At 36.5% G+C, this 25,531-nt stretch overlaps 2 protein-coding genes across 2 annotated transcripts; both read right to left on the bottom strand.

The window, feature by feature from the left end:
* Positions 1-209: 209 nt before the first annotated feature.
* fabp2 (fatty acid binding protein 2, intestinal) lies at positions 210-1,198 on the bottom strand. Its single transcript, XM_063475272.1, has 4 exons — positions 1,132-1,198; positions 721-893; positions 388-495; positions 210-260 (listed from the first exon to the last, which is right to left on the bottom strand). Exons 1-4 carry the CDS (start codon positions 1,196-1,198, stop codon positions 210-212), a joined length of 399 nt encoding a protein of 132 aa, XP_063331342.1.
* A 3,755-nt stretch (positions 1,199-4,953) lies between these two features.
* Positions 4,954-24,773, bottom strand: gucy1b1 (guanylate cyclase 1 soluble subunit beta 1). The gene is made up of 13 exons (XM_063476207.1): positions 24,657-24,773; positions 24,256-24,329; positions 21,692-21,792; positions 21,452-21,570; positions 17,911-18,108; positions 16,599-16,829; positions 16,319-16,435; positions 14,040-14,173; positions 12,096-12,293; positions 10,691-10,928; positions 9,892-10,032; positions 7,333-7,487; positions 4,954-7,140 (listed from the first exon to the last, which is right to left on the bottom strand). The coding sequence occupies exons 1-13, from the start codon at positions 24,657-24,659 to the stop codon at positions 7,014-7,016; spliced, it is 1,836 nt and encodes a 611-aa protein (XP_063332277.1). The 5' UTR covers positions 24,660-24,773; the 3' UTR covers positions 4,954-7,013.
* Between the last annotated feature and the right edge of the window lie 758 nt (positions 24,774-25,531).

The raw sequence follows: 25,531 nt of genomic DNA, 5'->3' as shown, positions 1-25,531 counted from the left end.
GTGTGTGTGTGTGTGTTCAACTTTGCATGAGCTTCCACAGAATATTATTTGATGAAAAGCAGAGGAAACAAGCACACAAATTAATAGGCAGTTGTGACTTTATTAATACAGTTATCAAAATATGATGAATTACATGTTGTTGATGACTTGGCACAAAACTGTATGAAACCCTGAAAATATTTCAGTTCGGTTCTTTAGATGGATTTGGTCTAACTCCTCTTGAAAATCCTCTTTGCATCCACACCTTCGTAGGTGTAGCTCTGTTGAAGAAAGATTAATCAAATACAGTTGTTATTTAACTTCACAGTTTTTTATGTCAGGATGAATATTTATAGTTTTGAATGTATAATCTCTATTTTTTATGCATTTGTAGGAACTCTGCCTTGCCTGTATAAGTTCATCTCCTTGAACAATTCTGGTTGTCGTCAGGTCTTTTCCGTTGTCCTTTCTCTTGAAAATTCCCTTCAACATGTCTCCCTCCAAGGTCCACGCACCCTGAGAGTTGAAACCAACGATGAGGAAATTAATGAAATAGAGAACAGGCAAGGAGGGGATATTGTGCAGAAGTCGAAAGGCTGACTTGGCTGTTTGACACTTTTATGGTTGCGGTAGTGAACAGAGGGCAAAGTCAAGGCTTGATGTATGGATTGTTGACTTAGTAACAGGGACTCAAAAGTTGAAAGTCTAAAGTGAGTGAAACTAGGAGTCACTTTAACTTACTGATAGTTCTGTTCCATCTGCAAGGGCATACTCAAAGGTGACTCCGAGGGTAAATTCAATTTCGATGTTGCGGAAAGTGCTGCTCTCCTTGACGATAAACTTGTCTCCCTCCTGCGTGATGGTAATCTTGAGGTTGTCGTGAGCAGCCAGCTTCCTCTTCACCATGTTAACTCCTGTGGATAGACACAATAAGGTCACAATAGATTGAGCAATGTCAGGAAGTTTTACCTGTCTAAGGGCTAATCACTTATAATGCAGTCACAAAAAAAATGTGCATGACTATTAGTTTGGTGCAAAGATTATATTTAGACATTAATACATCTGTATTCTTTATTTAAGAAAAAAAGAAGATTCAGAAGCAGCTTATCAGCTAGCATAAGCTGCTGATAAGCTGCTGAAGCTAGCACTCACCCATTTTTTCCATGAATTTGTCATAGTTCTCATTTCGAGTAACTTTCCAGGTGCCGTTGAAAGTCATGGTGGCAGTGAGGGTGAGCTGGAGGACTCTGCAACAAGGAGTGCCCTTTTCAAACTCTGCCGCTCCTTTTAAACCACACACCCTCTTATCTCGTCATCTATCTGATTGCTGATGTGGCCGTTTAAAGCTCATAATTTTTTTTCCAAGGTAATATCCTAACTGTGTGACAATGAATAGTTAAATGGTAAAGGGACTCAAGCTTATAGAGCGCTTCTCTACTCTACTAGAGCACTCAAAGTGCTCTATACAACAACTTTGAATGGTTAATAGCCACTTCATCCTGAATCTGTTTGCCAGAAGTGTTGGTCACAGATTAACCACTAACCATATTCAGTGCAGAACTGCAGCATTTAAGTCTGCACTATTTGATACAAGACGAATATATTTGAATTTTTTTACTTTAAAACTGTAAATCTGTTTTTTGTTCCTGCCATTTACTATTATTACAGATCCATTGCACATGTGCACTCCTACAAATCTGTATGTAGCTAATGCAGGTTTAATCTTATCATTCATCCAAGATACTGCATCGGTGTACTAGTTGTAATTTCTTTCTTCCACTATACTTAATTATATGTGATACCTTTGTCCTTAATTGCCCATTGCTAATAAACAAGACCTTTGACATCTAAAGTTAATGTTATACAAAACAAAAGAAAAAAAGATATTAAAAAACAAAAAAAAACCAACCATCCTTAAACCATATATAAGGTTATATATATATATATATATATATATATATATATATATATATATATATATATATATATATATATATCATGATATAAATGATATATATATATATCATTTTGGTATCGCTACATCTATCATTACGGCTGTCTTTTTCTACTTGTCTACCACTACTATGTCTACCACCATCTAGTAATTTTATGCAATTAAATTACCACGGAAATTTAATTTAATTTAATTTAATTTAATTTAATTTAATTTAATTTAATTTAATTTAAGGACATCAAAAACATTGTGAAACTATTAACTAACCCACAACTAACTGCACTATTAAAATTGAAATATTTAAGTTTAACAGAAAGAAAACAAAATGCTAAAATATGCATTAAATTATTTTAACCTATACCTAACCAAGTGGATGAATGGGATGAATAAAACATGTAGAGCATGTCTTCTCTTTCATCAAAGTTTCTTGTCATTCTATGTGTCACAAGAGACCTTTGCCTGACCTTCACTTCCACCTCAGTAATACTGCATCTTATCAGACAAAAGACCTTTCTACCAAGACTGCAGTGATGAAATTCACAGGTGAGCTGGAGCCATAGTTGATCAAGTCTGGTGGAAACTCTTTATAACATAATTATATCCTTTGAGGTTTGTCCAGTTTGTAGTATAAGTCATAAAAGCACGTGACAAATGAGACCATAGACTGAAAGGGTTGAATTAGTGATTCAGTGAACTCCATTTTAGCAAATACTAAACAAATGCTGATAACAAATTTCCGTCTTTTGCAAATCCATTCAAGTACAGTCAGGTGCGTAGGTTTTTGGACAGTGACACATTTTTTGTAATTTTGTCTGCGTACTTTACCACAGTGGCTTTTAAATCAGGCAATCAATATGTAATATAATTGGATAATTGATTGCCAAGAAGTTTTTATGGTCAGACATGGGCTGTTTACTCATTATCCCATGACAAACTAAGCAGGCAAAAGATCTGGAGTTGATTCCAAGTGTTGAGCTTATTTTAGTTATTGTTGCACTGGCAGAATTGATATGAGGTTTAGAGAAATGTAGGTGAAGAAGGCCATCACTAGGCTTAAAACCTAAATAAATATATCAGAAAGATATTTAAAAAAAAATAGGAGAAATGCACTTGCAACAAGCTCAAATGGCCTGGAAGACCATGGAGGAGGATTAAAGTGAATTTTACAATATCTGACCCAGAAAAACCTCTAGGAAATTCGCATGCATTTGTCAAAGTCAACAATCATAAGACGGTTTCATTAATGTAAGTAAGTACCAAGGATTTACAATAGGGTATAACTGAATGGGGCTGCAGTAAATGCATGGCAGAGCATCTCAAGAGGGTAAACATAGCATTTGGTGATGTCCATATGGTCCGGACTTCAGGCAGTCATTGACTGTAAAGGATTTTCATCCAAATATGAAAAACAATCTTGAACTTTAAATCTTGATGTTTGTTTGTTCAATTAATTTTGAGCTTTTAAAAATTAGTTCTGTGTTCCTAAACAATTCATGCTAAACCCTTGGAATTAAAGCTGAGGGTCTTGTTTGATTTAAAATCCACTGTTTTGGTGTACGAAGGCAAAATTCTCAGCATTGGGTCATTACTCGAAAACGTTATGGACCTAACTGCTTAACATTTGTTGTGCTACCAGAAGTTTACAAGCAAGCTCGTGATAATTCCATGCTGGTCCTTGACCTAGCAAGATAAATTTGGGTACGGAAGATAAGAGCACTTGTCCCTCACTCTTTAATAACAGTGAAAGAGACTTGAGCAAGACTCTTAACAGCTTATTAATTCTCCAGAGTGGCTCACTGACCAGACTGTTGTCATGGCCAGACCCCTTAACGCTGATCACGATCTATAGTAGAACTGATACGGATGATGTCTCTGTTTAAGTTCCTTAGTGCTCCATTTGATGAAGGAGTCATTATAACTATTTACTACATCTGTGGTCACTGGGTGAAACATTTAAATGCTATATTACCTCAGGAAAGTGAAATGAAAATCCAGTTTACCTTTTTCCAATATCTGGTATCTAATTAAACACAACTGTCTCTTTAGCTACAGAGCTGAAGAAGAGCTACTAAAGAAACCTCTTGGATGAGAGGCAAAACATCTTGAAAATAAAAATTAAACAAGTCCAGTTCACACATTTTCAGTCTCCTTAGACTGGAATGGCCTGGATGACTGAGAACCTACACAGACTTTTTAGCTACAGGTTTACTCCCTAATCTCTCTTACTTTACCATTAGCTGCTAGTATTAGCTTCTGTTGCATTGCTTGAAAACAACCATAGAAGCAACATGGTAAATGTGTCTTTAAGTAGTTATTTTGTTTTTCACGGTCTCTAAATTTTTCTGGGAGAACAAGGTGCCACATTCTAAATTAGATTTAAGGACAATACCTGTAATTTGAAAGATACTTGCCTTGGCCAGTGGTACAGCTCATCCCTTCGTCCATCCATTCTCTTCCACTTATCCTTATCAGGGTTGCAGGGGGAGGGATGGAGTCTATCCCAGCTACCTTGGGGTGAGAGGTTGGGTGCACCATAGACAGGATGCCTATTGATACCTATGGTATCAATTTCAAAATCCTACATCATGTCAAGTTATTGCATTTACAAGATTTCCAGAAAACTTAACCTCCGACTATGAAGTTGAAGTCACCGAGATTTGAATTCATCTGAGATTTTTAGTAGATATATGTGGTATCAATTTGAAACACCTACATTGCTTCATTTTTGAGTTATCACATTCACAAACTTTGGTGTCCACATTTTCTGCCTGCCTGTCCAAGGCCCCATCAGCCTCTTACATATGAAGGTAAGAATCTAATTTTAAGCAAAATTCACATTTGGTTATTTAAAGAAAATTGGCTTGACCAATTTTTTTTTATTATTGTACTGCAATAGAAAGTTTATTCTGAATGGATAAGCAGGACAAGAGACACATAAAACAATTTACCTGATTTTGAAGGCAGAGTAATGTGTAAATGTCTTGAGCCATTCCTTTATAGTTTTTGTAGGAAAATGGGAAACAGTGATTGCAGTGATTTATTGAAACATGAAAACATACATGAAAATGCAGTATATAAGGCAAAAACTGAGTTTGTACACTTCTAACGTGAATGAAAGTCAACTTTATTTTGTTCTTTGTCGAGATGATCCCACACTGCTTCAGTAATGTTGAGATCCAGACTATGGAGAGGCTAATCCGTGACTAATAATGTTCTATTGTGTGTTTTTCTATCCAGGTTACTACAATGGCAGTGTGTTACCACACTGGCTGCAAAAGGCTGCTTGTAATAAAATCCCTAAAGTTACAATTTAAAATTAATTCTTTGCTAAGATGTCTGTTATGAGTAAACACCACAGTGGTTCGTCGCTTGAGTTAGGCGCCTTTTTTATGCTTGAATGATTCATAGCTCAGCATTGACAAATCCAAAAAAAAGTATTCCTCTGAAAATGTTCAGGTACAAGGACTGGACTGAAAATGAGTGAAAAGCAGCCAACTAAAAAGTTGAAAGACCTTCAAAAAGCAAAATATTTTAAAGAAAAGGGGTGGCTCAAGACTTTTGCACAGTACTGTATGTGGCCATTACCACAGAAAAGGGCTGCAATTTTCTGAAACACCACTAGAGGGAGTGCATCTCAAAAAAACATACTTGTGTGTGCCATACTTCAGCCTTTGGTCAAAAATAAAGACCACAAAATACTTAAACAGCTACATGATTCAGTCTGAATTTCCTGACGGATTATTAAAAAAAATCTATGCAGTACAAAATAAAATATCTATATCAAGTAATCCACACTTGTCCACATTATTTATTAGTTACCTCCAAAATAAACACCAGATAAAACAAGATGTCCTACAAGCACAGAAATGCACTCTTATGACACAAGAGGCACCTGTTTGTTGTCACACATTAAACCTCGGAGGACACTGTGTTTAGTTTATTAATAGTGAATTTGGAAAATATGTTGAAAAACCGTACAGTACATATACTCAAGTGAGATTAATCCAACATGTGATGGAGGCACAAAGTAGTGTCATACATAGCAAAATTTACCATATGTTTTCTTTTTTCATTTCTAAAAGTAATAACAGTTCTTTTCTCAAAAAAAGGAATAAATACAAAATAACATGAGACAATAAATATGTAGCTTTATCTCAGTAACATACAGTAGAACTGAAAATAGCATTCAATATCATTTAAGCAGACATGAAGTGATTGTGCAATGTGTACAGAGGTAACATAAATATATAAAATAGTGTTAAGTGCTTTTAATACTAAGGGTATTTTAATAATTAAGTAATGGGTACTAATGGGGAACTAATGGCTCAAATGCTTTATGATTTGTGGCTTTTAAAAATACAAGTAAGTCTTTGTAATGTAATGCGCTATATGAATGTAGTTGGCACAGTAGTTTTTATGACAAAGATTTGACATCAGTATTATATATATAATAATATCTAGTCTAAATCTAAATTCTCATTTGTTATAATAATCTTGAAGCCAGTGTAATATATTCAGTGTAAAACTATAAATTCTCACATTTGGTGAACAAGGACAATAATGTAAGCTCTACAGTCATTTTCATTAAACTAATTAGTCAAATTTTTACTTACATTTAATATATTCTGTACCTGTAAAATTTAACATGATGATGATAAAATAAAGTATATTCTGAAATTACTTAATTTGGCTATAAATTGTCTTTTTTTGGCACGCTTCACACTACACAAACACGGCAGACAAAAATGGAAACTAAAATAAAAATAATCAATAAATGGAAATTGTTTTGTTTATTAAAACCTTTAGTGTGTAGTTTAATACACCACTTTGTATGTATCAAACGTATCAAACTTGACTGCACCAAATACTGTATCACGGACCTCTCGATGAAACGCTGCACAGCTATAAAATGTAGTGAGGTAATGGCAGACCATGGGTACGTAGAGAGAGGTGGGTGTTCGGATAGACAAATGTGTTTCATCATAATAAAAATATCTGCATATGTGTCACCTGATCCAACCCATCCCTGTGTCAAAATGTGACGGGACATGACCGCATTAATGCAATCCTTCGATGATCCTTAAGCGTCTGTGGGCTTCCTGGAAAGAAACCACACCTTCATTGGCTCCTTCTTTCCTTTCATGGTGACCGGGCCCCGATACTCCAGATGAAACTGAGGGTCGGCATTCTCGGCAGACTGCAAACACCTGCAATACAACGCTACATATCACACAAGCTGCACACTTGCCGTGCTCACGTCCACAGTAACTAGGTTTGTTTTTCCTTGTATATACTTCATGTTTTATGTCTATTAATGGATATTTTCTTAAAAGTTAAAAGAATAAAAAAATTCTAGCAGTACAACTGATCCTGAAAAATAAGGAGACGCTGCTGCTCACCGGTACGTATATTCAGACACGTTTATTTTTCCTTTTTCACCCGTCGTCTCTGTACGGCTTGTGAGGTTGACCGTATTTCCAAAAAGGCAATATCTGGGCATCCTCTGCCCAATGACTCCGGTCACCACCTCTCCTGTGTGGATCCCAATAGTAATCTGAAAAGAAAAGAGAAGAAAACGTGATCGAAGCGCATGTTTACACTTTAACCAAAGCAAAATAAATGCTGCAGTTACCTAAAGACATCCCTGTTTCTTGTTAAATTTGCAAACTTAACTTTAAATACATCTCTGCAGCACAGATCATTAGTTATCTGCTGTACATTTATTTGTAAAACAGCACACAACAAACCTTATTTATTTACTTAATAACTATGGTAACAAAATTTCCTACTTTAAATCCCGTGTAAATTATAACTCAAGGACTTGAATGAATAATTTATGCTTTATAGAAATAAATTGCAAGTTTTGTGTTGGCACAAATTCTTAAAGCCATCGACTGACATGTGGTTGGCAAATATAAGGTTGACTTTGCCTGGGGTGTCTCCATGCACAAAATTAAAATTTCCTTGTAGTTTCAAATTTGCAGTAAACAGTTCCAAAAGAAATCCTCGGCAATCAAGAGACTAATATTTACACTTAATCTTATAGGCACTTCAGCGCTTGCTGCCATCAGAGCATGAACATGCCAGGAGTGTTTGGGACAAATGAGAATCTATTTTAAGCCACAGGATCGTGAAATGATTTGAGTCTGTTTCTGCTACTAAGCCAGGCCCCTCTTTAGCCAGTGCCATGTCTGAAAATAAACAGTCTTTTGTTAACCAGACACGATTTTCCAAAGTTAAGTCTCAACAGTCATTGATATAATAACAATCTCCAGCACTCACTTAAACAACTTCTCATTGCTCATTACTTCAGCACGAAAATACATTCCCAGATGCGCAGGTATAATTATTCTAAAATAAAAATGTGTATATATTAAGTGTAATAGAGTAAATGCCTGACACATTAATATGGTGCACTAATATGAGAATTTTCAAACTAATATTAGAAAGCCGACAGCGCTCCAAAAAATCATCTGTGCCAAAATAACAGATGGAGTGCTTAGAAGCTGAAAAATAATTAAATGTGAAGGAAAACAGTTAGACAGTCAGCGCGCATCACCACACAGAGATAATCCAACAGCTATATAACAGACATGTTAGAGAGACAAGATGAAATACATGCAATGACATTATTTTCCAGTTAGTCCTTTTTTTGGTTTATTTAATTTGTTTTAAAAAATCCTCTGTGCACTAAAGTCTACACTGTTACGTTCTTAACTGTTACAGCCTGTATGTAAAAATGGAATGGAATTATAGTTTTGCATTTTCTAATTAATTTCTCTATTTCATTTCATTTGTACCTTTTTTTAAATTAAGTTTAGTTTTAGTTAGTTTCCAGAGTGTTTTTTTTTCCAGTTTCAGGGGTTTTTTTCAGTTTATAATAGTATATTTTAGTCTTTTTACTAAATTAATTCATGTATGGAAGACATGTGTCAGAGGCAAGATCTAAGAAAATCAGTACAGGTGTTACAATAAAAACACATAATTTTTTAAAAGGACTTGACTTACAGTCTCACAGTCATCCAAAGTCTCAATAAACACATCCATCAAAGATATAATAAGATTTTTTCCAAACTACCAAACTCTCAAACTAAGCATGTTTCCTCTATATTCTCTTTTTAGTTTAGTTTTCAAAGTTCATTTCAGTTAGCTTCTTTTTTTCAAAAGTCTATTTTTAATTTGAATTTTTTTTCCACATCTAGTGTTAGTTTTTAATTTAGCTTTTGTTTACTATAAAAGTCTTGGAGCTGACAGGTCCACAGTAAACTGTCCACAGTGAGTGACTGAGTGTGTTGATTCTCTGCCACCACAAATAAATTTGAACGACATCTGAACTGGCTTTAGGCTAGACAGACATATACTACTGCCACACTGAGCTTCAGCAGGTGGAGGTAATGTTTCCTACACCTTCACATTTTCCTTTGCTACCCAATGAAACCAGGACTAATACAGGAAATCTTTCCTCTCACATGCATTAACTTCCCAATTTGGGAGAAATTATTCTTATTAAAAGCAATTGTTTTAAAATCAAATCATAAACACACTTTGATTCACTTGTGATGATTCATCGTTGATAATCGTGATCAGCGAGCGTGACCTAAAGATTACACTCGCCACTACTGCCTTAAGGCACAACAAAAGTAATGGCTTTGCTGTGCTCTGGTGTGGTTTAGGCCAGTTACACACCTCACAATTTTTGTAACATGGTGGGCAAGAGTGTTCGAGGAGATCTCTATAGGCACGCCTATAATCTATCAGTGTTGGAAGCAGCTAAAACTATAGAAAAATAAATATATACTGCTAATTTTCTCAGCAGCAACAGGTATTATTTAAGGTCAAGCAAAAGTACTGTATAAAAAGTTGCTCAGCTCACTATTAGTGGCAATACAATTCCACACAGATAATGAAGTATAATATGCAGAAATGTTTTATTCTGAAACCTGAGATTCATCTCACACCTGCACTGGTTCATCATCCACTTTCACTTGTCCAGCAATCTCCATCATGTCGAGAGCAAGGTGGCAGATCGACTTCGCGTGGTGTGTGCACGGCTCGGGCAGGCCACTAACCGTCATGTACTTATCACCGACTGTTTCCACCTGTATAAAGAAAATAAACCAAAACATTTTCTTATTCTCCACATGAGTGATGTCATGACTTCTTTTTTCTTTTCTGCTTCTATTTACTTTTGCTTCATGTAGAATGATTTGTTCCCGCTGTGCAACGGGGGGGTGGGGGGTGTTCCAATGTGCTGTGCAGCCAGAAATAAACTGAAACACCCTGAGATAAACACTTAAACACTTACATCAGCTTTAAGACATTCAGGGACTCTTTAAGCCCTGTTAAAACCCCTGGACCACCTAGCCATTCAGCTTGTAGAGTAAATATTACTTTTTTTGGTGACCCAGTGCCTGAAGCCAATCTCATGGAAGAGGTCTGTTTGACTTCTTAAAGTGCATTCTTGTCTGAAAGCCTGGAGAGTAAATCTGTTGCACGAGGCCTATAAAATGGTGCAGTGCCATTGTAAAACTACACCCTGTTTAGATGTTGGTACTACCCTAAGTTAACTGATATAAATACTCTGTAACTGAGTTGCATGTGCATAATTGCATAATATTATTCAGCAGCTTAGTGCATTAAAGCTGCAGAACCAGACCTCCAGAGTAGAAGCAAAACTTCCTCCTTTCTGGCCTTTTTATTGACCACAAATTTACACCAGTATGCAATATTACGTGATGGTAACGTCCTGCTTCTGACCTTGTATACATAAGGGTTCTTCCGAGAGTCTGTCAAAATGTCAAAGCGTGTGTAAACATCGTTGAGCAGGTTGACGATCTTGATGGCTCCTTCAGCTGAGGCGTGCTTGCTGCAGAAAGCGTTGAACCCGACAATGCCACTAAAGAGGATGGTCACGTTGTCATAGCGCTTTGCCGGCACCGGGCGTTTGTGTCGCAGCTCATTGGCAACAGATGGTGGCAGGACAGAATAGAGCAATCTGAGAAGGAGAAGAGAAATGAACATTCTGAGCGAGAGCACGGTGGTGCTGGGGACACCGGGCTGAAGTCCGTCCTTTGGATCAGCATTTTGTTTGCACAGACACCACCTTTTGGTCATTTTGCTATGGAAGCTGCTTTCAGAAAGGAGGGTGGTGTTTCTATGGTAACTGGTTAGATCATGGCTGCCTCTTAAAAGCAAAATACCTTCCTTGATGCATCATAATCTTAGGATGAATGATGCATACAGATGGCAAACTTTAAAATGTATTCATAAAAAAATAGTATATACATACAGCGCTTAAATACATATATTTAAATCTAAAATAGTTAATATTTTATGCACAGCCTTGTACCTCTAAGTTAAAAAGAAGCAAAAACAAAGAGTGATGTAGCATCTAAAAAGGCAACAACAGTGCAGCAGCAGTTCTCTTAAAATTTAGAGAAGCCATGAATTCAAATCAATGTCTGGAGCCCGAGGCAATCTGAGTCCAGAGAATGGTCAGAATAATAACGTGGGAATCCAGTGGGAGAGTGAAAGTCTTTTCCTAAGAGAAGATAAACTGCTACAGCGCTCTTAATAAAGATCACACTCCACCCTTCTCCGTCTCCAGCTGTCACCCACTGCTGTGACAAAATACAACGGCAGGCCTTTTTCTGACAGGGACTGAAGAGAAGCTTAGGTAAATATCAGCCCCTGCTTGCCCTGCTGTCATACATCCTTAATGCAACTTTATTGTACTGAGACCTGTGTCTTTCTGTATTGTCAGTGGTTTGCCCTTAAAAGGGAAAACTGGTTAAGGCTTCTCTTTATCTCCCTACTCAAGACTGATAATAAACAATCTTTTTTTTATCATTTTTTTCCTAGCAAATGAATTATGACAGCGCTATTAGAGATTTATAGTAGTGAATTTGGATACTACACACAACCTACAGATAATGACATAACTAGAAAATGTAAATGACATCATTTAATACTTTCTTTTGATTAAATAAACTGAAAAAATGAAGGGAGACAGGCAACATGGGTTAAAGCTGCATATACTAGCTACATTATAATGTCAAAAAACTGACTGAGAATTGGTGGGTATAATACCTGTAATTAATGAATATCTGACCCCACACTGTACTTAAAGACTACTTTAATGAAAATATAAAAACAGTCAAACCTATCTGTCTTTTTCTTTTCGTCCTCCAGGGCTCGGAGTGTGTGCTGGAGGCGATCCGTCAAGATTTCCAGCTCTTGGGTCAGTTTGTACTCCTCACGAAACTGCTCGCCCAGCAGCACCAGGTCGCGCGTGGCGTCATGCAGCGGGATGTCACTTAGGTAGAGTCCCCGCCGTGTAAGATCGTCCAAGTTCATAACACTAACCAGAAAAGTAGGAACAGGTCAACAAAGAGGGGGCAAAAAAAGTGAGAGTCATAAATTATAAGAGATTTTTGCAGAGTGAAGCTGCTGGAAACGTTTGATTTGTGTCTTTGGTAGCAGAAAAAAACTTGCTGTTCTTGTTCATATCAAGAGGTGTTATAAATTATACAGGGCATAAAAAATGAGGCATGAGCAGTGAAATCATCATCCTCTTGTGAGGGCTGAGAGTACTGTAATGTTTCCAGATAAATGCTGCTTTTTGTCTGGTGAGGTCAGACGCTGTGCTGTTCAGATCTTTTCTGGTTGCATCTCGTTTTCATTCAGTAGCAGTTAATGTCCTCCAAGGCAGCAACCTTTAGTGAAAACACTCATCCTGCAATCTGCAAACTGCCTTCAAATATAAGGGGACAAGACCTTTTTAACCCTGCCATCTCCTGGATCGAACAGTTTACTAAAAAATTCTGAATGATTACGTAAGAGCTACAGAGGATAACAGAGGTCACACTCTGGCAATCTACCTGCCCATTGTCATTTCCAAAAGGCCAAGAGGAAAACACTTCTGAGTATTCTGGGTAATTGCTTGATTAACAGAGTGTGTAACTACATGGAAAAAATAACCTCATTTTCATTAGTGAGATTATAACAGATCTAAATTACAAGTAAATCAAAAACAGATCTTCTGTTGATGTCTCTTCTACTTTTCATCAATCATTTTCTTGCTCTAATTAACTACACTTAAACATTTTACACAGAATACTGTCTATGCTACACTATACACTGTTAAAGGATAAGCCTTGTAGTCATCTAGACCAGGGGTGTCAAACCACCATATATAGCAATGCTAAACTTCATGAGACCATACAGCACAGTGGAAACACATAATTGTCTCCTTGGTTTTTGCTAACTGATGTTTTTGATGACTCTGGTGAGCTTCTTTTTTCCCCTGAAGTTGGATCTATTGTTATTGTCGACACTTTGAGTGTGATTTTTGCAATCTTTAATGTTTGCATATGACCAGTATGTCCATTATTCTCAGATTCTCCAGTTAACTTTGTCATTTAAACACTCTGGCTGTTTGAAGGGACCTAATTTGTCTCCGTGCATCTAGCATCAGCATAAGCATCGCCAGCTGGAGATAAGAAATGCTAAATGCACAACGAGAAACATTATTACAGATGTCCAACAGTATATCATCAGTGAATATCTGGAGGAGGACTTAGACAGAGTACCACCATTAACTCTGTAATAGACTCCTTCTGACAGCAGCTCTGATTCAAAGTAGCATCCACTTCACCTGTGTTACGTTAGCTGTCTTAGATTATGGTTAGACTATATATCCTGAATGTTAAGGTTTGTCTCAGCTCACTGTAATTTGCAGAAATTTTTAGTTTTTTCCAACACTATCATGTAGCATTACAGCTCTAAAAGTGGAAATTAGTTTCTTATATTTTGGTTGGAAACAAAAACCACAGAAAGAAAAGCACATTGTAAGTAACCTTCATGCATACGAGCAATTAATAGTGAAAAAAACTCTTCCTTTAAAAAAACCAGCTTTATTTCAAACATTGGTTTGTCATATTTCTGCATTTACAGAGATAGATTATACTCTGCTGTAAGTCAAAACCTTGAACCTTTAGATTTCAAGATGTCTTCACCTGAAATCTGAGCATTCTCCTTCTGTGGGTAAAAGTAACATTTTTCTGGTGTGCATATTCAGTCAAGTCTTCTGCAACTGATGGCTTACCTGGGTGAGCAAAGAAAAAGGATGTTCTCAGCCTCTGGCAAATAAATCATCTGTCCTTTCAGTCTCAGACAGCTGATCTCCACCCCCGTCAGCTCGTCCTCATTCTCTACAGTCTCCACATTCAGCAGGCCCTCCTGTCAGGATTACATCCCTCTTATGAATATTTCATGATGCAGCGCGTTCATCTCTAAATATGCTTCCAAACTGGGCGCCAGTTTAGCTCGCACTTTATTTTTAAATCTGGCTTTTCATTTTAAATGTTAAATTTTTCAGCGCTCATTACATGAAATTAATTTTGATTTTATTGTGTAAAGAAAAAAAATGTAAACTCTTCTTTTTTTGTCAGGGCTTACATAGCCATGTAGCTTATGCCCCAAGAGTGGCAGTGCTTCAAGGATCAGTCTTGTCACAATTAATCTGAGTATAGCAGTCGGGCCCTGCAGCTATTATTTTGTCACTTAAGAATTAACCATCCCATGAGAAACCAGACCACACAAATTTTAAATTTGAAACTATTTTCTATTCTCGCTCTATTTTTACCTTGTGACTTTTCATTTGACTTCACACTGACCTCTGTGCTCATAAAATTAGCTTTTCAGATTAGTCTTTTCTCCGTTTCTCCCACAACTTTTTGTCTATTCTGAAAATCAACAAAGGTATATTCTAACTGTGCATGACCCTCTTTGCTCTATGCATAAACATAAGCATTGTAAAACTGTATAGTAACTGTATAGCTTCTATAAATTGTAAGGTTTCACATTTTGTCATCACTGATTTAACAAAAACTGAGATAAAACAATGAGTGAAAAACGCATACACTCAATGATGTAGTAGATTTAGATTCATCTATGGACAGCTCTCTTAAGGTCAAATAATAGCATTTCAGTCATATTGGGGTCTAGACATCTTCATTCTTTTCTTTTTCAGCCATTCTGATGTAGATTTGCTGCGGTGTGGATCATCATTTGAGGCTGAGTTTGAGCCAAGCTTGAGCTGTTGGGCAGGTTGACTCACATTTGATTCTAGAATACTTTGGATTACAGAGGAGTTCATGGTCGACCCAATGGTGCCTCAAAGGTGCCAAGATCCTGTGGCTACAAAACAAGCCCCAGTCATCACCACCATGTGTGGCAGTTGGTAAATTAGGTGTTTTGTTGGTTTTCACCTAACTTGGACATGGGCATTGTTCCAGAGGTCTTGTGGTTTGTTCAGATACAACTTTGCAAATTTAAGCTTTAAGTCATTTCTTTTTAGAGAGAAGAGGCTTTCTCTTGGCAACCCTTCCAGACGACTCGTACTTATTCAGTCTCTTTCTAACTGTACTGTCATGAACTTTAACATTAGACATGCAAACTGAAGCCTGTAGAGTTTGAGATGGAGCTCTTGGTTTTTTCTGCAGTTTCTCTGAGCATTCCATGGTCTGACCTTAGGGTGAATAAGCTGGGAAGTCCACTCCTGGGAAGAACTGTCTTGAATGTTTTCCACTTGTGAATAATCTTTCTCACTGCTAAATGATGGATTTTAGAGTGTTTGGAAATGACCAGAAACCCCTTCCCAGAGTTATGAGCAACAGCATTTGCTTCTCTGAGATCATTTCTGATGTCTTTCCTGCTGGGCACTATGTTTACACACACCTGAATGCTCCATAACAGCAAAGAGCCAGAACTTCTACTTTTATAGAGATGCTCTCATTTGCAGACAAACAATTGATCAAGTGAATTTGATCATCAGCACCTGGCTGCTACTTACCCTCTTAATTACTATGAAAGCAGCACGGGTACACTTACTTTATCACACTATTTCTGCATTCTGGTTTAGTTTTTTGTTAAAGACAAAAAGTAATGTATGTAAAAGGTCAGGTGATGTTATTTATCTGAGGTTGTATTAACCCAACTTTAAAACTGGCTAGGGACCATATTATCTTAATTATGCTCTGATACCTAAAACCTTAGAATATAGACATGGTATACTCACTCTTTAATCTTGAATTTACATATTATTTCTATTTGTTTATATGCTTAGTGCTCCCTGCATGGCAACAATTTCCTTCTCCTTAATCTTTTTTTCACTGAGCTCCACAGCATCAAATTTTACGGCGCTTCTAAAAATATCAGTGACCTTATGAATATTAACACACTGTTAACACATTCTTTCAGACCACATTTTAATTAATTAGACTTTGGTGTATTTTATTGATCTATTTCCTCTGCTAAACTAATACATGAAAAGTGATTAGCCAAACGCACTCGTACAAACACGGCGTTGTGTTTCATACATACCTTGCTACGAAGAACGAAGACAGTGTTGATGTGGGAAAGGATGCCATGAAAGCTGAAGTCAATGTGAGGACGTACCAAAGAAAAAACTGAAGGAAGGATACAGGTACCCGGCTGGAGCTATATGATAAAAATATCCATATGTTAGTAACATTGAATTTATTCTTTATATTAAACTATAGCATTATTATTGATAATAAAAGACAAAACAAATATTTAAAACATAATTATTTGCTAATTTCTTGAAATTCTGAGTTTGGGAGAACTGAATGTGAATGCAGACCTGTGGCAGGACTCGGTAAATGGCGTTCCCACACTGTGTGAGCATCAGGTCCTTGTCAAACATGAGGTGGAATGGAAAGGCCTTGCAAAATGTGTACGGGCTGATTCGAGTCTCCTGCGTGCCGTTCTCTTCAAAGCCATCGAGATCTTCGTAGAACGCCTCTTCCTCTGACTCCTTCTCCTCAATCAGAAATTTGATGTGGTCACACTCCTCATTTTTGGGTTGGATCATCTGCAGCACGTGAAGTTAATCAGTTGATAACATATTGACGAAACTGATGCAAGACTAACTTTGTTGCACATCATTAGAGCACTATGACAGCCTTAAAGAGAAATCTGAACGTTAACGTCGCAATTTTCATTTCATAAACATAATACCAATAATACCAATGTTAATTTCGCATTTATTATATAGAAATAGGCGGGTAATAATGACAGAGTCCTGTGACTTTATGGGCATAAGGCATGCTGACGTCAACCTGGTGTCTCTGCACCCTGTTGCCACAGCAACACTGGCTAATATTTCCAGAAATTGTGTGTCACATTTGGAGCGTCTGCCATTTTCTGTGCTTTCATTATAGAATTGCTGAAAGATATTATCCTGTCTGTACAATATGATTAAGTTTGGGAGAAAATGTCACCGACTGAATGAAGAGGAAAAGCTCAATCTAAACACAGTAGACGTCTGAGGGGAATAACGTGCTGCAGGGAATGGTACAGATTAAGGCTGAGGCTTTGGGTGGCCTACAATTAAAAAAAATAAGTGTAACAGTTTTTAATGCTGGTTTGTTAGAAATTTTTAATTTAGTGCTACTGAGACTAGCCTGGTTAAGTTAACATTTTAAATGTGGCTTGTTCTTCTATTCCCTCAGTCAGAAGTCATTTTTGGTTCAGCCACAGTGAGAGAAAAGTTTAAAAAAAAATGAGGAGCAAGAATAAAACTCCTTGAAAGATTCCCACCATCTCTATGCTAGAGACTCTATATCTTAGATCTAAAAATATCCTGTGACTCACAGACATTATCCAAAAACTCACTACTCAACTGCAGCTGTCACAGTGTTCCCATTTGGGTATTTGAGAAGTTTCTGTTGTTTAATCTTCACGTTACAGCCTCGCCACTTATATTGTGTGACACAGACTTACACATTCTGACACAATGCAATGCAGGGACACAAGAGCGCCTTTGAATAATGTACCATAAATTAAAAGGGGAGCGAGAAGATGTCATATCCGTTCATTAGCAGTGACAGAGTGAGCCAAAGAGTCGAAGGTTTCACGATGCACAAAAAGGTAACAAAAACAACAAAGGAGACCTTCATCTCTATCTCTGTTCCGTGGATTTGCTGAGCGACGGTTTTAATGATGCCAATCACTATGTCTTGTAGGCCTTCTCTCTCCGAGTAATAGTGAAGAATCAGATTGTTTCCTTTCTCTGCATCGGTGCAGCGAAATGAGGGAGCCCTCATCCCGGGATAAATGGTGCCCAGGTGATCGTGGAGAGCATCCAGATTCTGAAAATTCAAATCAAAGAAAAAATATGCAACAGCCGATTGTAACACGACCCTCTATGTTGTGCAAATAGAAGAGGTTCAAAAGGTGAATAAAAAAATTAAAAGCTCAGCTGGGTGTTCATCATAAAACCTCATTAGACCACATATGACAACAGTACGTTATCTTTAACTATTATCACATCATGTGATCACTACTAAAAAGAAAACACATATACACCTGCACAAAGAAGCTGCACTCCCCCACATCATGATTTGCTTCTGCCCTTTGAAGTGCTGCTCCTCCTCTACTTGTTTTTTGTGAAAATGCAGACTGCGGGCCTCATGCAAGAACCAGCTGTACAAACAGATGTCTTACAAACTATGAAGGGATAGGCTCGTTTCTATGCAGGGTGAAAATAGGCTTGTTTCACAGAGTGCGACTTAATCTGAATGAATATGATTAAAAAATCCTAACAAACTTAATGCAAAATGAAGGGCACTACATCATAATCATCCTAGCACACCAATTTACTGAGAAGTACTATTATCAGCATATTTTGTCACAGCTGATTATACATTTTAGTAATTACTGAACACGGGATGGAAAGCTCGTGGATGATGTCTTCTATCATGCTGTTGTACACAGCACTGTTACCCTTCCTACTGTAATAAACTGAAATCTAATAACCCAGCGACTGTTTTCGCTTTGACCTTGCTTTCTTTTTAGCATCTGACTTCACACAGCCTAAACTATAATTAGAGCATCACTGTGTTTCACTGAAATATCTACTCTTTCTAGAGGTTTTGAAGTCTTTTAAAGGAATACTGGCATTTCTTAAGTTTGCTGATTTCTGACAACAGAATGCGGCGGCACAGTGAGAAAAAGTTCCTTTTATTAAAGAACAGTGTTGTGCAAAACACTCGAGCCAACCCTCATTTCTTTATATTTTGCTTCCAGGCAGCCAGACATTCTTGTAATCTTTAAAGTGGTCTTGACTGATAGTTCTTCAGGCTTTCTGAAGTTCTTTCAAATAGAACTGCAACTAAAGATAATTTTGGTAGTCGACTAATCTGCCAATTTCTCTTCGATTAGTCGATAAGTCTTATCTCCGTTTCCTGGGCAAACCTCCTGTTCTAAGCTCACCTGCTCTAGTCTGCACACCTGTGAATGTCACCCTGTGATCTCGTCCCACAGCAAATTAAAATAATGACCCAGGAAACATATAAATTTGAAAATAATCAAATGTATTTTTAACATTACTCAATAGGACTGTCAGAATAATAATAATAATAATAATAAATAGATAATAATAGAAATTAAAGTGCTACTAGTATTTAAACAAAAGCAAGCATCATAATTCTGAGAAGCTTCCAATAGGTAAGCTAACATAAGCATCACCGTACAAACAATTACATAAACATGGTATCAACACGATGCACTAACTTAACTTTGGGTGTTTTTTTGCGTCTAATATCTTTACTTATATTAGTAAATAGACTGTAGTGAACAGGTCACTTCAAGTAAGTTTATAGAACTGTGATGTTATATATCTAACAATTTCAGCTGTCCTCTTGGCTAGATCTCACTTGAAAACCACGTTTTTAATGTCAATGATACTTTTTACCAGGATAAATAACAGATATATAAAAGTCACTTAGCCAAAAACTGATTGCAGCATCTACTTTGTATTAGAAATGTTATTTCTGGCTCTAAATTACTTGATATTCTTCATGAGAGATATGATTGACCTATTTTTAACAGTTTTTGGTCAACAAGTCATTTATAACAGCTTAAATTCCCACAATCATTTTTGATATGCACTGCAGTAGTGCTGTAGTGGAAGGAAAGCTCTGTTTTGCACAGTCTGCATTTAACTTTGTTTGTTTTATGTGAAATGTGTTCACTTTTTTTTCAAATCTTTGCTTCCATTTTCTTTTATCCTCCTGTTTAGCGGGTCGCGCTACGTTATTCTTCGTTAGTACTGAGTGCAGTCTTGGCAGACAAAATAGACAATACTGCCCCCATGGCTTCCTGTAGTGTATTGCAGTTACAAAAACACATTTAGATGATTTTAGTATAAGACATGAAAATACAATTCCGCATTGACAAATTTTTATAGTCGACTTGATTGATTACGCTGATGAATCGTTGCAGCCCTACTTTTAAAGTTGCTTTTTGAACAAAAAACCAAAGAAAAAAAACTGCCATAAAATAGTATTTTTGCACCATCAAGGGGATTCCCAAAGAGCTAGAAAGCTAAGCTGAAAACTTGGGTTATCTCAAAAAACTGGACAAGTCGAGGACAAAAGAAGAAATGGCAGACCTAAAAATTATCTACAGCAGTTGAACTTTATCTGAAAGCCATGTCTCAGAAATAGGAAACAATTTAGTAAAGACCTGACACAGGACCTGAGAGATGTCAATCAACTGTTTGCTGAAGTGTCACTGGAAGGGTGGCTGTTAAGAAGTCATTGTTAAGGAATGAAAACAGGGAGAAAGAACTGAAAATCAGTGGCAACAGGGCTTACACAGTGACTGTCTACAGTGATCTGTGATGGATCCTGTGCCATGGAACAAAAGGCTTCCAACTTTCAAAGAAGAGTTTGAATGTCCTTCAAAAAGCCTAAATAACTATTACTGAAGACTACTTTTTTAAGAAAGGCTGTCTCAGAGAGTTCAGGCTGTGTTAAAGAATAAACCTGGTCACAGCATTACAAACTTTCAAGTTGTATTTATACAGTATTTCCATTTATGTTTGCACATCTTTCAATAAATTGCTACACCTGTTTCCTATTTTACTATTAAAATATACAGAACTGAGGGATAGCCCAAGACTTTTGCAGAGTACTGTGCTATAAGTGTTTACTTAACTTGAGGCCTTTACGTTTGCTGATTTCTAGCAGCAGAATGCAGCTGCACAATGTGAAATTCTTCTTTGTTTTACAGTATAACATTATTTTTTTTAATTTACTGCAAAAGTGGAATCTTACAAATACTCCCCGAACAAACGGTATTTATCAGTATGAAACGACCGATTTACAACAAGCCAGTGTTTTCACGTGACACCCAAAGCTGATTTATGCGATGTAACATATCCAGCTGACCTTTAAGTTAAAAAAAAAAAGATATATTACAACATAACATTTTTTGTGCTCAGTAAATTCTCGTGTCTTTCAAACTCTACAGCCACAGTGTGTTAAGTCTGGCTTTCTGTTAAAAAGCCTCAAATCTCCAGCCTAAGAACCCTCCAAAACTCAGCAAAAAATTTCATACAAATGTTTTCACAGGCTAAAAACTCAGTGTGATGAATAAAACCTCCTCTCATCTTCAGTTCGCTCCTAAAGGCAAAGAGGAAGACTCTACCTGCAGGAATTCACGAACGTTTGAGCCCAGCACGCGTAAGATGGTGTCATATCCTGACTCCTGGCAAAATTCAAAAAACATCTTGCCAAACATCTGCAAGATCTCTCCCGCATCAACTTCTGAAAAACAAAACAAAAAGCTTATTAAAATCGGGCAAATGTCTGCTAAAGCTTCATTTGTATCCTACATCAAATTACATTTATTTCATATCCAGGGATTTAAAATCGTGCTGTTACTTACTGAGAACTTTGCTTGCAGCTGCAACAAGATCATATGTTTTGGCATCCTCATATATGATTCTAACGAGGAACTGGCCCTCAATATCAAGCTGAGCCTCCCTCCTGAAAACAAAGGGAAGCTGTTACTCACAAGCTACAGCAAATGTCACAGCAGAAGTAAACAGTCTCGTAGGCAACTTGTTCAGGAAACCACTAGCTTTGGCTTTTTTGCAATTGCTTTTCTGTTTACACCAACAACTCGACACCAATGGTTGGGTCTTCTTTCATGATATATATTCAGCTGGAAACATTAAAAAAAGCTTTTGATATTGCTTTGAAGTCCTTGTGTGAATTGCACTGCTGAACAAGCAGAGATAGCTAATCAGGTTTAGATCTACTGCAGGTCCTTTGATACAGTGCACTCCAAGCTCCTGAGTACATTTTGCTATTTATATCTTAGAAAATCCAATTTTCACAAAATTGTCAGAAAGCTTAATGAGCTTCTGATTGCAAATATTTAACTGAGTAAACAGGAATGATTTACAGGCCTGACCAGCAACCACAATTTTATCATAATGTGTCACAGCTGGAAAAACATACCGAGCTTTGAAAAAGTAAGAATTCTGATATAAATAACTCAGTTCATGAAAACCTTTAAAAAAGCACATGACGGAACCTGGTAAACTGAGCACTGAGTAACAGTGAGTTACATTTGGAGATGTAACATATAACCCTGAGCTGTAGCATGCTGCGCTGCAGCATGTTTTTTTGTGGTGGCTGGAAAATGACCACTCTGAAAACATTTACAAAAGGCAGCTGCTGCTCACAGGGTCATGCATAGGGCATAGAAGACTACAGATGAAAAATAAACTTCACTTTAAGCCAAATATTTCAACAGCTGAAGAAAATGGCCATTATTCTGGGGAAAGGACTCATTAAGACTAAACCTAAAGTTGACTAAACCTAAAGCTCATACAGTGTAAAATATTTTATTTTACGGGGTTTTGGCAATTGGAGCACATTTGAATTATACTTTACTGTATATGAATAAACAAAGGATTCGTTAGTTTTGCTGCTGTATCCTTGTCAAGCTTTAGTGTCCATATTAAACATATTAAGAGGCAACTGCCTTGAACGCCACCTCAGTCTAAAATGAGATAATAAGCTTACTTGATATTGCTCTCAGTATCAGCTCGAATGCTTTAGTTTCAAATCCCACTAAATCAGACACTGCGTCTCTTTCCTAAACAAGGTTTCACTGGCAGAAACCTGCAAACAGCACTTTCATTTGTCATCTAAAGCCACTATGTTCACAGCAGCAGATTGTCATATTAGAGCTGGTCGAGTCCCACTTATCAGTTTGTTCACAGTGTTATCATAATGTTGTTTGCCAACTCCATGAACTACTTTGCATCTTCACTTTCTAGACATGACAAAAGTACACTCTTTTATAGTTATAGTTCATAGTTATTTTTATACTGGTTTTATTTTTTATCTTTATTTATTTTGTTGTTATTGTTGTTGTTATTTCAGAGTGTGCAATAAAGTTTCCTGTCTTTTGATGTGACACTGTGCGGTTGTACTGTCTGGTTAATGCTGATCTTTAGCAATGTTTCCAGTTGCATCTTTAGTGATTCTCCTACTGTTAAGTCATCATGTTTTGTCCAAAGGGGTATACTTGCAGTTTTTCTTTGAAAAAATGTAAAAACATCACAAAAAGACATTGCCAGCTTTTTCTGCAAAAAAAATAAATAAAATAAAATAACAGAATTAACACATTCACTTAAGTTACATTCTGGTGAAAAAGGCATTTTATTCAGTGACTAATAACATTTGAATTACAATTAAAGTGAACTTACTAGGCCTAAATATAAGAACCTGATAAGAAATGCTTATTTAAAGCAAGAAATGGCAGATGGATTTAGAAAAGAGAAATTATTTTTTTATTTCATTTTTTTTTTTTAAAATGTTAAACTCCACTAATAAAGTTGATAATCTAAACAGTAAACAGCAATTATGATTATAGTTCCAGAGGTCAACCAGTTCTATAAAAAAGTAAGATTACATTTTTACTTTAAATATTTCCACTTATAGGTAGCAATTAGATAACATATTCAAATATAGACAAATATGATACATAATTAGTACTTGAATTTACTTGATATTGGTGATTATTTATGCATATTTTTACATAAGCAAGATTTTGAATGCAGAATGATAAGTTTTTGCATTTCTTAGTAGGTTACTTCATCAAACAAGTTTTTTCAGGTCTGTACTGCATATTTATTGCAGGTATTTACTTGTTATTATTACAAACATAATGGGAAATAATAATAATAATAATAATAATAATGGCATTTTGTCACTTCACCAACTAACTTTTGGTGTGAACCTACATGAGCCTACAGAGGGTGGAGGGTAATCAGGTTAATCTGTTCCTGCTCGTAACACTGTGGCAGTGTATGCTGCTGGGCTGGCTGTACAGTATACATTAGGCCTGGCCTGTGTCCTTGTTGTGGTCTGAGCTGCTACAGTGTAACCTTTGATACCAACATGGCTGAATAGTAAACACATCCTGAAACTCACTTGATGTCTTCCCACACTTCCGGACCGTAATTCCTCAAAACGAGGAGCTCCAGGGCGTGATTCACAAAACCATACTGTAAATTTTCAAAAACACGAGCAACGTGAGTTATATTTCATGTAACGAACGCAATTTTCTTAAAAAAATATATATGTATAAATTTAAATATGCTTATTACATTAAATATTCTTAAACATTTTATGACCTTTTGTGTTCATGTACGTTCTGTCCAGCTATTAATATATTTTAATATGAGGATAATCATGGATATTACTGTAAAAACCGCTACATAGCGGTATTCCAACAGGAAACGACAACCGCAAATACACCGTTTCGGGGGGAAAATGCTACTTATTTAATTAGTATTCAAACACAATCGGAAATATTAATGTTAAATACTTACCATGATGTCCGCTGTTTCTCGTTTTCTTTATTTTTGAGCAAAATTATTAGAATCCAGCAAAATCTTCATCGTTTGGTACAGATGCTGACTGTCTCTGGGTCCAGCTCCCGTTTTTCAGTCAGCTTCTTACTGACAGCCAGACTGTCCAATAACAGATCGGCAATGGCGTTACGTAAGCAGACTTTGACCAATGGCAATGAAGCTCCTGTTGCCCAAGTGATGCTGGTCAACCTGCACTCTCCGTACATAGTTTCTGCTAAGAGTGTTCAACTGTAATGCCCTGATAATATATTCTGATAAACATGTTGACAGTTTTTCATTTAAACTTACCTAAAATCATCATTTTGAAAAAGTATGCGAGGTAACTGGCTTTATTATTGATATTAAGGGTAGAAGTACCCAGGTGATACACCTGGAACCACAACTATATATAAATATATTTAAAACAGACCTACTTTTCCTTTTCAAAATAAAGGTCATGCATTTATGTTTCTACTAAACAAAGGCTATAAGTAACGAAATATTGACATAATTAAGATTAAAAATAAGAATAATAAGTGTTGCCTATAGCAAAATACTTCCTAATAACTCTGTATTTTATAAAGGTGTTAGTATTTTAACCTGTCTAGCACACATCAGGGTTGTGTTCATTCTTTCTGCAGCTACACACACATCCAGATTCATTTCTTTCATGGACTTTTTAAAATGATCCTCACTTTACATGTGCACCTAACATTTTTGTTGCTCTCCATGCAGCATTTTAATGCTGTAGCTGGTCACATAAAGTTTAAAAATGTTATATGCTATTGGTCTGATAAAATTATATTTCATTAAGCAGTGATGCAGCGATTTATCAGCCCAACACTGGAACTAGC

The sequence above is a fragment of the Pelmatolapia mariae genome, linkage group LG6, assembly GCF_036321145.2.
Source record: "Pelmatolapia mariae isolate MD_Pm_ZW linkage group LG6, Pm_UMD_F_2, whole genome shotgun sequence".
Classification (NCBI taxonomy): domain Eukaryota; kingdom Metazoa; phylum Chordata; class Actinopteri; order Cichliformes; family Cichlidae; genus Pelmatolapia; species Pelmatolapia mariae.
This window is presented reverse-complemented; position numbering and strand designations above follow the sequence as displayed.